This window comes from Garra rufa, chromosome 11 (assembly GCF_049309525.1).
Source record: "Garra rufa chromosome 11, GarRuf1.0, whole genome shotgun sequence".
Taxonomy (NCBI): Eukaryota; Metazoa; Chordata; class Actinopteri; order Cypriniformes; family Cyprinidae; genus Garra; species Garra rufa.
In genome coordinates this window covers 13,076,300-13,090,536 of record NC_133371.1, presented here as the reverse complement: position 1 = coordinate 13,090,536, position 14,237 = coordinate 13,076,300, and the positions used below count along the sequence as shown (strand labels likewise).

General features: G+C 36.3%; 1 protein-coding gene across 3 annotated transcripts in view; it reads left to right on the top strand.

The window, feature by feature from the left end:
• The window catches only part of LOC141345646 (SH2 domain-containing adapter protein F), a 185,405-nt gene extending 179,516 nt beyond the window's left edge, over positions 1-5,889 (top strand). For all 3 annotated transcript variants that reach the window (XM_073850533.1, XM_073850531.1, XM_073850532.1), the window contains one exon: positions 1,379-5,889. In XM_073850533.1, the coding sequence (XP_073706634.1) occupies positions 1,379-1,565 (187 nt within the window). In that variant the 3' untranslated portion in view covers positions 1,566-5,889. The remainder of the gene's footprint in view (positions 1-1,378) is intronic.
• Positions 5,890-14,237: the final 8,348 nt, after the last annotated feature.

The window sequence follows — 14,237 nt, the reverse complement described above, 5'->3', positions numbered from 1 at the left end:
ATCTTCAAATTCAAAAACTTCTCACCCCTTAATGCATGTTTTTTTCCTTCTGGAGCATCAGTGAGCATTTGAACCTTCTGTAATAGTTGCATATGAGTGACTCAGTTGTCTTCAGTGTGAAAAGATGGATCTCAAAATCATACAGTCATTGTTGGAAAGGGTTTAAATACACAAAAATGGCAGAAAACCAACAAAATTGTGGGACCTGAAGGATTTTTCTGAAGAACAGCAGACAATTTAACTGGTTAGGACAAACAAGGAACTCATGAACAACTATCTAACAAACTATATAATAATAATAATGAAAACAAAAACAGCTGTGGATCATTCAGGTAACAACACTGTATTAATATTCAAGTGTATGTAAACTTTTGAACAGGGTCAATTTTATAAATTCAACTATCTTTTTTTCTTGTCGACTGTATGTAAACGTCTTTTATGTGAAATATCTTATTCAGGTCAGTAGTAAATAAAAAAACAACACCTGTTTGTATGATCCCTCTTATTTTGGTAAAATTAACATTTTGCAGGCTAACTTTTGACATTAACTGTAGTAGTTAAAGACACCTACTATAATAGGGACATTTTATTTTATTTATTTTATATTTTTATTTTATTGTATTTTGTTTTTATTTGACTTTAATATTTTATTGTACTCTTTTATTGTACTTATTTTTTTATTATATATTTTGTAAATTGAATATTTAAATTATTTATTTTCCTTTATTTAGTTGTATTTTTAAAAATGTGTTTGTTTTACTATTTATTTCCTTTTATTTGTCCAGAGCATTCCTATGCGGTTGATTTGAGGTAGTTTACATGGTTCTTATTGTGTTCTGAGCTGGTGGGAAGAAATCACTCGATAGTCCAAATCAAAAGAGCCTTAAATGTCTATAACATTCTGGTGTCCAGATATGACTCACTTTAATTCTTAGGATTAGGCCTTTGTTCAAAGCCTCGCCTCTTAATAGGAGTAACAATAAGCGCTACTAATAACAGCACACAGTCTTTAGCACCAAAGCAATATTATATCCATACTTAATTTTCAGTGGAATGTCACAAGGTGTGTGGCTTCCCTCTGTCCTTGGCTTTTAATTTGCTTTGCATTCAGAGCCCCAGCGAAACCCGACTGCATTTAAAAAGCTGTACGGCTGCGCTCATTAAAGCTCGCCTGTCTCCAGCCCTACATTTCACTGCGAGGCGTGACGCGTTTACCAATGAACTGAACCAGAGTGCTGCTGTCTGACAACTAATCACAGGTTGTTTTCCTCCCCTCTTCCATTAACCTCCATCTCTCTGCTTCTCTACCTTTATTAAATGGCTCCCTGCTCTCCATCTTCATCTACATGTCCTCTTCTCTCTCTCTTTCTCTGTCCAGGAGCAGTCAAGGTTTCATGCACATGAAGCTCTCCCGGACCAAAGACAATAAGTACGTACTGGGTCAAAACAGCTGCCTGTTCGACAGCGTTCCCGAGATCATCCACTTCTACTCCAGCCGCAAACTGCCCATCAAAGGGGCCGAGCACATGTCCCTGCTGTACCCCGTGGCCATACGGACACTATAGAGGCAGAAACGCTGCAGAACCAGGACGTTTATTCAGCGTTTACAAGTGCTACTGAGATCCTGAAGGCAAAAAGGGAGACTCCTGGAAGCCTCATTTATCTCATCTCTAGGAAAGCAGTTTCTCTGCAGCGATACGTCCTTCAAAATGCCTTCTCCATGACCCATTTTCTCCCTTTTCCTGACATAAGTGGATCTTTAGTCTTAGACCTGCACCCACACTTTATCTGTTACACACTGTACAGAAACCCGCCGTTCGTGTGGAAACGTCGCTCTGATTTTGCTATTCGGATGTTTATAGTAACGATTTCTGGACATGTGAATCATTAGACGTTCTGGAGCATTAAAACGCCACCAACAAATGAACAAACTGAGTCGTACTGTACCAAAACCTCATCGTCTGGACCTTTTGTGGCATTATTGTTAGTCACTTGGGTTCGGTGAAATAATTAATCATTAAAGATGAACATTTTCAGATCATACATAAAAAAAAAAAAGAAAAACCCAGAAGACTGAATTCGAGCATTCAGCATTTTCCCGTTAGACCCACAGATGTGAAGAGTAATCGCTACGCAGACAGATTCATTAAGTCCCTTAAAATAGCAGTAATAGCGCAGAACGTAGGAGAAGAGATGGATGGTGCCATTTAAGTGTACTTGGACTGGGCGGCTATGCAGATCAGCGTGAAAAAGGACCTTTTAATTTAATGATTCAAAAGAGTCACTTTATACACCAGAGTGTAGGATGATCTTGACCAAGGAGAATGAAATATTCCTGTATTGTCTACCTCAGAAAATCAATTTCGTTCATCCATCCGCCGGTCGATAAGGTACAGTGACGTTTGCAGATATCGATTGGTTTGACTCTTCTTGTCTCAAATTACCACCAAATTTTGCCTTTTGGTTTGAGAATAGCTTCTTCTTTACCCGAACGCAATCAGACCTTCATTTCTATGCTGTTGTGTGATGCCAGTGACTTTGGTTAATGCCTTATACTGTAAATGCATGGTTTAAAAAAAGAAAACAAATGGAGAACGCTCCAGAGTTGTTCTGCTCTCAGTGAATGTTTAGTGGCTGTAATTTATTATGGAGAAAAAACAATAATACTATTGCTGATGTTTTAGACCAGCTAAGACAATGTTCTCGGCCGGTGTTTATATGTGTGTGTGTGTGTGTGTGTGTGTGTCATATATCTGACCTTACGTTTCTTTGTGATTGTTCCCATCTGAATACTCTGATTGGACTTTGTTTGCCATGGAAACCGTTTAGAGCAGTTCAGCCAATCAGAGCTCAGATTTTTCTGATCCTTCATCTGACCTCCGGTTTTCTCTCATTTGCCATCATCCAGTTTCTTTTTTGTTGTTTCTTTTTTCCTCTCTCAGTGTCTTTGTTAAAACCATGATGCAGTTGTGGTACAGACATAAAGCCTGTTTGATTGGATTACGTTCATTCTTTGTGTTGTGTTGTTTTCAGTGCTACGACTATCTTTTCTGTATCATTTCCTCTCCCCTTAATAGGACAGTTCCACCCCAAAAATGAAAATTGTCATCATTTGCTCACCTTAATGTCATTATTTTGCTGAATGACTTTGGCTGAATGTCTTCTTTTCCATAAAATGAGAGTTAAAAAGTATCATAGGTATCATAATGCTAAAACATCCACTAAAAGTGAATTCCATTTGCTGAAAGTAAATTTGGTCAGTGTTTAGATGTTAGCACACTAACGTTATACACTGATATTCAAAAGCTTGGGCTTAGTAAGATTTTCTTTTGATTGATTTGTTGATTTGATGCTCAAGAAACATTTCTGATTATTATCAATGTTGAAAACAGTTGTGCTGCTGAATATTCTTGTGGATACATTTTATTTTTCCGGATTCTTTGATGAATAGAAAGTTAAAAAGAACCGCATTTATTTTAAATGGAAATCTTTTGTAACATTATAAATGCCTTCACTGACACTTTTGATCAATTTAATGCATCCTCAATGAATAAAAGTTTTAATTTCCTTTAAAAAAGCACTGATCCTAAACAGACCTCAAAGCTAATGGACTAAACGGACATGTACTTAAAGCTCTCAAATCTTTATGCACATTTAAATATGCCATATCAAGATGCAAAATGTTTTAAATGATAGGAAGGTGAGTAAATGACAGCATTTTCTTTCTCTCTTTTTTTTTTTTTTTTTGGCTGAACAGTTCCCTTCAAAGGTTACAAAAGTTAACAAGGAGTGATGTACAGTTGAGGTCAAAAGTTTGCATCCCTCTTTCAGAGAACTTACAGAAAACAGGTGTGAAAACTTTTGAACAGAATGGAGATGTGTACATTTTTCTTATTTTGCCTAAATATCATTTTTTTTTCATTTAGTACTCCCCTTCAGAGGCTACAGAAGATAATTACATGTTTCCCAGAAGACATCATTATTTATTTAATAAGTTAAATATCCCCTGATCTTTAATTTCACAAGTTTTCACCCCCCAGCTCTTAATACAAAGGGTTCAACTACACAAATGCTGGAAAACCAATAAACACAGCTGTGAATCATTCAGGTAAGAACACAGTGCTAAGAATCAAGTGTATGTAAACTTTTGAACGGGGTCATTTTTATAAACTCAACTATTATTTTCTCTTGTGGACTGTATGTAAACATTTTTTATTTGAAATGTCTTATTCAGGTCAGTACTAAAATAAATAATAACATGCATTTCATATGATCCCTCTTATTTTGGTCAAATAATTAACATTTCGCAGATTCTGAAAGGGGCGTGTAAACGTTTGACCTCAATTGTTAATCAGCATGAAAATCCAAACTGTCATACATTAACACTCCAGCATTTATTCTTCGACTGAATTCTCCATGACGCTGAACCACGGCGTACTGTATGTTCTTCATCCCATTACACTGAAATGTCAAACTGTGAATGCTTTCCATAGCATCTCATTATAAACTGGTGTACGTGTTTTCCCATCATTCTGTACCTATTGAAACAAACCTGAAGACAGCAGCTCTCAGCATCTGTGTTGCCCCAGGTTTCAGAGAAGAGGAGCGTCACATATGTGTGTTTCCTGGAAATGCATTTGTGTTTCTGTCAGACGGGCTCAGGAGAGATAGCAGAGACACAAAGGCTGTTTTAGATGTCAGTTGGGACAAACATGCTTCCTTATGCTTTAATAAGAGAGCAGAGAGCACAGGTCAGTACACTCCCACACTATAGAGGAGAAAAGAGAGAATCGAAGGGGAAATGAATGTATTAGATGTGTGAGATGAGTAAAAAAGCCTCATCTGTTCAGAAACCTGTCTGAAATTACTATAGGACTTAGAAGATATGAATATCTTTTTGTAAATGATCTCAGTGCAGATTGTAATGACGCCCAACAGGAATCAGTGCAGTAACTTTAAGAAAAAAAGTCATTTAAGTCTAAGAAATGTATTTATATTTGCCACGCAAAGAGCACCAGAGGGATTAGAACTGTTGACTGAAAGCTTCTTCGGAAAACCAAAAATTTTGTAAACTTTATGAGTGTTGGTCTTGTTTGTAGTTCTGAGCAATGTACTACACCTTTACTAAAATCACCAAAACACCAACTGATGCTTTCAAAAGGAATCAAAGATGAAAGTTAAATCTGAGAATTAGGACTTATTTATTCTAGGGCTTCATTTAAGAAATTGAAAAGACATCGGTCATTAAACATTCAGATTTAATGTAACATTTCTGTTCATTATAGGCAAACAGGCAAGATCAGGCATGTTAGACAGTTGTTTTGAAGAGAATGAAATGCTGGGAGATTCTGAATGTGTCGAGAATGGCAGAAGAGTAAAATTAAATGCGTGTATATCAGGGGAACAAGTGAAAAGAGGACCGATATGAAGACTGAAGGATGAGGGAGAGCAATGGAGGAGAGTGAATCTCTGTTGGCTTTAATGTTGTCAGTTGCTTCCTTTCCACTCATCTCTGTGGAGAAATGCGTCTGCATCTGTGTCTGCATTTCTCAACCCATGCTGACATGAGTACTAGTAAAGGAGGTATGTGAGAGAGTGAGTGTGTGTGTGTGTGTGTGTGTGTGTGTGTGTGTGTGTGTGTGTGTGTGTGTGTGTGTGTGTGTGTGTGTGTGTGTGTGTGTGTGTGTGTGTGTGTGTGTGTGTGTGTGTGTGTGTGTGTGTGTGTGTGTAGTTTTTCAAATGTCTGAAATGGGTTTGTGTACATTTTCTTCCATGTATGCACTAACATATCTGTACAGTTCCTCTCGCCAAATGTATATACTGAATGTATTGTTTGGGGACGTAGAGGCTTTGAGATTCTGAGAAATAAAGTTTATGGGTCTAACTTAACCAGGTGTGCAGTTCTGTCAATTAATGCTTATATCTTGGGATATAAACAGCAAGTTTTTGTGCCATTCTCCTATGCATGGTTATATAGTGTTTTTTGTTATATTATTATTATTTTTTCTGGTATCTTTTGTCTTTTGGCATCCTATATTTTTCTCAGACATCAGGAATATTTGAATTTATGTTAAAAAAAAGTGTTCTTTTCATCTATTTTACGGTTTCTACACACTTTGTCTCCTTGTTTTGCTGTTAACTTTTTATTTTACCAAACCTTTAGCGTGAAAAGGATTTTTCACATACAGCGGTTACAATACAATACTTGATTCTTTGGCTTCTTTTGGATCTTCTTTTATTGGCAGAGAGAAATATACAATCTACCTGGCCATTCTCATCTGAAACGTAAGTTATCTGATATTAATTACATGCTTATTGAGCTGTTGTATAAGAAATGCTTCACCCACAATCATGCTGTTTTAAATATCATCTCTCTAGCTTGTTAGATGTTGCTTAAAGGGGTCGTACGATGTGGTTTCTTGTTTTCCTTTGTCTTTTGAGTGTTACAAGCTGTTTTTGCATAGATAAGATCTGTAAAGTTGCAAAGGTTAAAGTCTTAAAACCTAAGAGATATTTATTATAAAAATTAAGACTCAACCACACCTCCCTAAAACGGCTCGTTCAAACATGCCCCCACTTGTCCACTTCATGGGGTGAGTAGATTTGCATAACACTGCCCATATGTATATGGCAAGAAAGAAGGCGTAACTTTTACCAGCTGTTGTATTGTTGCAGCCGCCATGTTGTAGAGACACAGTGTGTTTCATTGCGAAAGCGAAAGCACTTTGTTTGGCCTTCCAAATGAGGACACAACTAGAAATCAGTGATTAAGTTAAATTTACAACACTGAACAGAACAGTACAGTGCAAATATTTGAGTGGGTGATGCACATTTCACGGAGGACTGTTTCCTGAACCTGGGAGAGCAGCTTACAATGCCAGCTGTACACAAAGGGTTAAGGCTATAAACTGGGGCAATTCCAATGTTGCAAGGACAGTCTGCGCCTGATTAATGGCCTGTAAGTACGTTTTCATATTTAAAGAATTCAGTACTGACTATTCAAACGCAAGTTTTGAGCAGTGTAGAGTAGTGCTTGTTTATCATTCTACGATCGCAAATGCAGACATGATGCGGTTTTATGTTTAACAAATGCCTTGTTTATAATGGGTTTTATTGTTTCTGTCTCGTCGAGCCGAGAAAGCATGGTAAGGGGTGTAACATTTCCGTCACACACTTCGGTATTCGGCCAATCACAACACACCGTATAGCTGGAAATTCAAAGAACACCTCGGTTTCCATCAACAATGAGTTTTGTAAAAATCTAAGCTTTTTAGAAAGGTGGGGCAGAGAGGAGCAACTATAATGTACAGTATGTATAAAATAACGTTTTTTGAACCTCAAACGGCATAAACACATTGCATTACAACAAATACACAAAATAATGCTCTTTTTAGCAACATCATATGACCCCTTTAATATTTCATGTTCTCTCAAATTCAACTGTAGATGAAGTATTGACTACTGTAAAAATGAATTGTTGAAAAGACATTAACAGGCAACATTTTTTTTAAAATGCAAAGCTGTTTCTTTGTCAAATGATCAATATAAATACCCTGACATTATCTGTCACTATAGCAACATTTGAATTAAGGGAGGAGCTGATTTTCATCGGGATTGTCTCTGGTCTTCAGGATGTGCAGCATTAATTCAGACTCTCACTCACCACTATTAACTAAGTGTGTTTTACGGCCCATATAAATCTGTTGAGCTTTTATATACTGTTGGTTGTGTAAACACAGAAGCTACTTTACAAGGAAGTTATCAATGTGAATTTACACTCCCTTTCAAGTGACACAAATCCCATGAAGTGAGTTCATCAGTTACGAAACCTTATCAAAACAGTGGTTTGTGTTGTGAAATCTGTTTTAATCACCGGATGCATTGTATTATTAAAAACAGTCTGTTGCACAGGAAGTTTTCTCACTTTTCTAGTTAAGCCTGTATGGGTGGATCAACGTGTGAAAATAAAGGACAGTCACATAGGAAACAAACGGCAATGAAAGACGTGATTTACTAGTAGACAAGCAAATATATCCAAGTGTGTTTTTTTTTTTTTTTTTTTTCTGGTTGTTTTTTCGTTCTGTCTGTGTTTGATTCCCTCTGCAGGCGGGAGAATTACTGGAGGATTTCATCCACAATCCACATCAGACAGTGAAGAGACAATCTCTGCTGTACTATATTAAACACGTGCAAACGTTTGGAGTCAGTAAAAATGTTTTGGTAACACTTTAGAATAATTTTTTATTAGTTAATGTTAGTTAATGTATTACATTTATTTATTCATCTTTGTTAATTTTAGTTAATGAAAATAAAATCAGTCATTGTCAGTTCATGTTAATGATTTTTTTTAACATGTATGTTCATCAAGGTCCCATTAAATGGGTCAAAATTGACAAAGACATTTGTAATGTTTCAAAATATTTAGATTTCAAATAAAACCTAACCCTGTTATAACTGTCCAAATGCAAAAATGCAGTTTTTTTTTTTTTTTTTTTTTTGATAATTATTGAGTCCAGAGAATTGTACTGCAGGGTTTTTCGAGAGTGAAAAACTAGGACTAAAGTATAGTTTTTTTTTTGTTTGTTTGTTTTTTGTAACATATTCTCTATTATTTAACAAACAATTTGATTGACAGCAGTGGTTAGAGGCAAAGTTGTCCAGAATGAGGAGGTCTATGATATGATATGAATACTGTGTGTATGTGTGAAAAAACGCTCAGTATACAATCATTTACACTCTTGAAAAATGTGTACAACCCTATTTCTTTCAAATTTCTCAAAGAACCTTAAGTCAAACTTGCCCAGTGAGTTTCGTTCTGACCAACCCCTGTTAACCGTGTCTAATAGGTTCTCAAACTTCATTGGCCAATGGCAACCATGTTTTTTTTACACAAATGGACAATGGTACACTTGTGTACATAAAGACACTGCATACCAATTTTCATTGTGATTGGACAAATGAATGCATAGTTATAGCCATTTTTATGTTTTATTCCCTCTTATAGCACCACCAAGTGGCCACATTATTTTTTTTTTTTCATTTGAGCTCATGATTTTCCCGACTCTTTGTGACGGTGAGTTGAAAGTTCAACTTTTTTTTGTTAATTATTGATATTCACACTCTAGAGAATCTTTCTGCACTTGTTTGGTTCTGGTCAGGCGAAAAACCTAGGACTAGTTCACAAAAGTAGCTTTTTCAAAAATCCAAAGTACCCGAAAATTGACAATCGAATTTAAGGCATGCATTTTGTCCATCGTGAGTCAAGGTTTCCAATGATGTAGACACTTAAGCTTGTGACTAACGGCCTAGGAGTTATAAGCTTTTTTTTACTTTTGATTGCTGTATCGCCCCTGTCAGGCCGATTGGGGCGAGCTTTGATGACGTTGTAGATGGTGTGAGTACTACAATCCCTTACAGTTTCAAGTCTCTGCGACTTACAGTTTAGTCTGCCTGATCCGTTTTAGTTGGAGGCTTTGTGTTTTTATCTCTAGGGCGTAGTGCTAAAAACCCTATTGTAATTGTTAGAATGGTTAACTCAATGTGCAGACCAAAACTTTAAAGGAGAACTCCGGTGTGATATTGACCTAAAGTGTATTGAATCATGATACCGAGTGTGAACGTACCTTGCATATCTCATCTCGGTTTGTGTCCAGCTGTCCGAAATCTGGGGTCAGTTAGCCGATGCTCACAACAGGTTGTCAATGAGAGTCAATAGGGCATCAAAGAAGCCATGTAAATAAATCACTGTTTTACGCCATTTACGAGGCACAAAGTAGCTCCACACTTCATTGGTAGACTTCCAAGGGCCCTGACATTTAAAACGAGACATTGAGAACTCAGAAAAAGCACCGGTAGTTTATTTACAAGTAGATTTATACAGACATTTTCCACCAGGAACAGACCGGTCACCGCCATCTTAAATTTAGTCATGATAACTCGAGTGTCGAGCACGAAGGAAACTACAACCTGATAAGTTGATAACCTGATAAATTCCTTGGTGCTGGACACTCGACTTATCGTGACTAAGTTCAGGATGGCGGCGACCGGATTTTCTCTTCCAGGTACTGTCTGTATAAATCTTCTTGTAAATAAACTACCGGTGCTTTTTCTGAGTTCTCAATGTCTCGTTTTAAATGTCAGGGCCCTTGGAAGTCTACCAATGAAGTGTGGAGCTACTTTGTGCCTCGTAAATGGCGTAAAACAGTGATTTATTTACATGGCTTCTTCGATGCCCTATGGACTCTCATTGACAACCTGTTGTGAGCATCGGCTAACTGACCCCAGATTTCGGACTGCAGGACACAAACCGAGATGAGATATGCAAGGTACGTTCACACTTGGTATCATGATTCAATACACTTTAGGTCAAAATCACACCGGAGTTCTCCTTTAAGTCACGGAGACTTAAAACTTGGAATGATTGTAGTACTCACACCGCCGACAACGTCATCAAGGCTTGCCCCAATCGGCCTGAAAGTGGCGCTACAGCGATCAAAAGTACGGAATTACTCATTAGTCCTAAACCATCAGTCGCGGGCTCAAGTGTCTTATGTCGTGGAAATCCTTAGCTGACGCCGGACAAAATTCGATTGTGAGCCTGGTGAAATTTTTGGGTATTTTGGATTTTTTGCGAACCAAACCAGTACAGAAAGATTCTCTGGAGAGCGAATATCAATATTTATATATATAAAAAAAAAAAAAAAAACTTTCGATTCACCGTCGCAAAGGGATGCCAAAACGTTCTAAAGGGGCTCTTTTAGTAAAATGCCTATGCCTATAAGATATCTTTGTCAAGCTCAGAACACTTATGTAAAAGCACAATCTCTCTCTCTCTCTCTCTCTCTCTCTCTCTCTATATATATATATATATACATGAATATACTTACCATATAAAGTGCATGTGTTGTTTGATGTTCACTGTCATGTATTAATTATCTGCCTTTCAAATGTGTTATGAAGATGAAATACATGCCATGTGATGAACTCATCCAGACCCAGATGAATGCAGTACAGAACTCAAGTGTGTGAGTCTTAATAGTGTTTCATTCAGAAATTACAGATGTTCACTCAAGCATATGATGACACTATTCTAAAAAATGTCATGGATTTCATGTAAAGAGCTGACTGCTGATGTGCCATGTCATAAAAAATGGTCTCCATAGCAACGCTCCTGAAGATACAATATATAGGTTATGTTTATTTATAAATGAAAAAGGCTGTGGCTGAATGCTGTTTAAACTGAATCTGAATCTAAACAGACTGATTATAAGTTCACTTTATCCTGTTACTAATACACATTTGTCTGGTGTCTTTGTCACGACAGCGACTGTCACATAAAGGTGCGTGTGTGTGTGTGTGTGTGTGTGTGTGTGTGTGTGTGTGTGTGTGTGAGAGTGTGAGTGTGAAAGTAAAGGGCAGCTGTGTTTAGACAGTTGTCCTGTGTAAAAAAAGAAAAGAAAAGTGACTTCTGGTTCACGAACAGCTCTGTTAAAAGTGATGCATGTAGTTAGAGGCTGTTGTGAAGGACTGCAGTGAAGTCTCTCAGCTGCTGCTTTACAAAACTATAAAACACCAGACAGATTTACTGAGTCTTTGTCAGGCTGACAGTGAGATAAGAGCAGCGCTTGTATCTGATAGGCTCTATTACTGGATGGATCGGCTCAAGGAGCAGAGCTCCTTCTGTTCGTGTTAAGTCAGCTTGATTAGGATGCTTGTTTTAAATGAACCTGCACTAAAGCGCTTGATTTTACAATGCAAGAGGAAACAGACATATTATGGTTGAATGAAGCTTGCAAATATGTGTAGCATATTTCACCCTCTCTATATTTTGAGCTTTTCCGCTCAAAAATTTGGGATCAGTAAGACTTGTAATGTTTTTTTAAAGAAGTCTCTTCATCAAGGCTGCATTTATTAGATCAAAAATACAGAAAAAAAACAGTATAACTGCTAAATGTGTTTACAATATATATATATAAAAAATGGTTTTTATTTGTATATACTTTCAAATATAATTTATTCCTGTGATGCAAAGCTGAATTTTCATCAACTGTTACCCCAGTCTTAGTTTTCAACATTTATAATAAATCAGCATATTAGAATGATTTTTGAAGGATCACTGAAGACTGGAGTAATGATGCTGAAAATTTAGCTTTGTATCACAGGAATAAATTATATTTTAAATGTAAATAATATTTCACAATATTACTTTACTTTTAATTCAAATAAATGCAGCCTTGATGAGCATAAGAAACGTCTTTAAAAACCATTAAAAATCTTACTGATTCCAAACTTTTGAGCGGCAGTGTATATACATGTGTGTTTGCAGTATTTACAAGTTTTTTTAAATTATTTATATATATTTTTGTAATTTAAAAAACATTGAAAACTCATAAGTATGAGATTTGGGGGAGGGGGGAGATTAATTTAAGTATTATATATTTTTTTTATTATTTATTAAATTCATTTGAATTTTTAATATAAGTTGGTAGTTTACTTTTAACACTATGACATAAGGCTCATGGCTATACTCTTATATTATCTTACTTTGCCACCTAGTGCTCAAATAGTGCAATTACATTCAATCATGTACGTCTACTACAACTCAAATACAGTTTATCTTTGACAAATTAGACATCTAAAATACTGCATTCTATAATTAAACTTTATTTAGTCAAATAGTAAATAAAAAAAACAAAGCAGGTGTTTAAGGCAAAGGCAGATATGTGCTTAACAGTCAGCTGCCAATCTTGGTCATTCCACAACCATCTAAAGGCTAAACAGACACGTCAAAGTCCTCCTCCTGCAGCGAAGATGAGCTCGAGAGCGGCCTGCAGATCTCCGTTTGTGGCTGTTAGTGCTCGCAGTGCGACCTCCTCATCCTGGATGCCCATATCCCTCAACTGCTGCATCTGCGTCTGCCAGCGGCCCTACAGACGCATACAGACAAATGCATTAAAGCCAGCAGCACATCAGTCCTCTAGTGTTGACATTTACCTGTATGAGTTTACTTCTGTTGAACACGAAAAAAAGAGGTTTTGAAGAATGATGGTAAACAAACAGTTGCTGGTAGTGACTGACTTTCATAGTACACGTGGAAAAATACTATGGAAATCAGGGACTGGATTACACACATTGGTCACACATTCTTCAGAATATCTTCTTTTGTGTTCAGCAGAAGACACTCATACAGGTTCGATGATATAAATTGAATGATGGCAAAACTATTATATGCATAAGAAGACTATTAATTGATTGTTGAAAAAACATGGAAAATCTATATCCAATAAGCTATTTAAAATTAGAATTTTGTTTATGTAACATGCATATTTCTTTATTCTATATGTAAAAACATTTTTTTTCCTCCTCTCCATTCAAGGCAACATTATAGACATCATGGTGCATTAAAAGAAGGGTATGGTGCATTAAAATCAACATGCGGTGCATTAAAAACATGAGTGGAATTTGTTGGGTGCAGTTTTAATTTATTTATATTTATACACTTTTGATTATGTATATTCAATGATATAGTCTTCATTAAACCGTTACCGTCCATACAAAACATCATCCCATCAATTTATTACTGCTCAATGTTTCTCTGATATAAATGGTGATAAAAATAATGAAAACAACAACACTAATAATAATAATAATAATAATAGTAATAATAAAATAATAATAATGAAAACATCATCCCATCAATTTATTACTGCTCAATGTTTCTCTGATATAAATAGTGATAAAAATAATGAAAACAACAACACTAATAATAATAATAATAATAATAGTAATAATAAAATAATAATAATGAAAACATCATCCCATCAATTTATTACTGCACAATGTTTCTGCACAGTTGTAAGGAGGTGAAAAATATTCTAGGGAGATGTATTCTGTGAGCAGATTTTTCCAGTGTTACATGAATAGTGTTTCTGGATTTCCAGTTCAAGGAGATAGTTTTCTTGGCAATGGCTAGAGCTAAGAGGAGTATCCTTTTGTTTGTTATTTATATTGAGTGTTGATAAATCGCCCAGTAGACAGAGTGAATGGGATAATGGGATGCGACAGCCCAGGAGGTGGGATAGGGATTCAGTGACATCTTCCCAAAAGTGTTTCATGGGTGGGCAGTGCCATGTGGCGTGGATATATGTGTCCGGACTACTTTGTGAGCAGTGCAAGCAAGTTTCTGATGTGAATCCCATTTTAGACAGCCTTTCCCCGGTGTAGTGTGTTCTATGAAG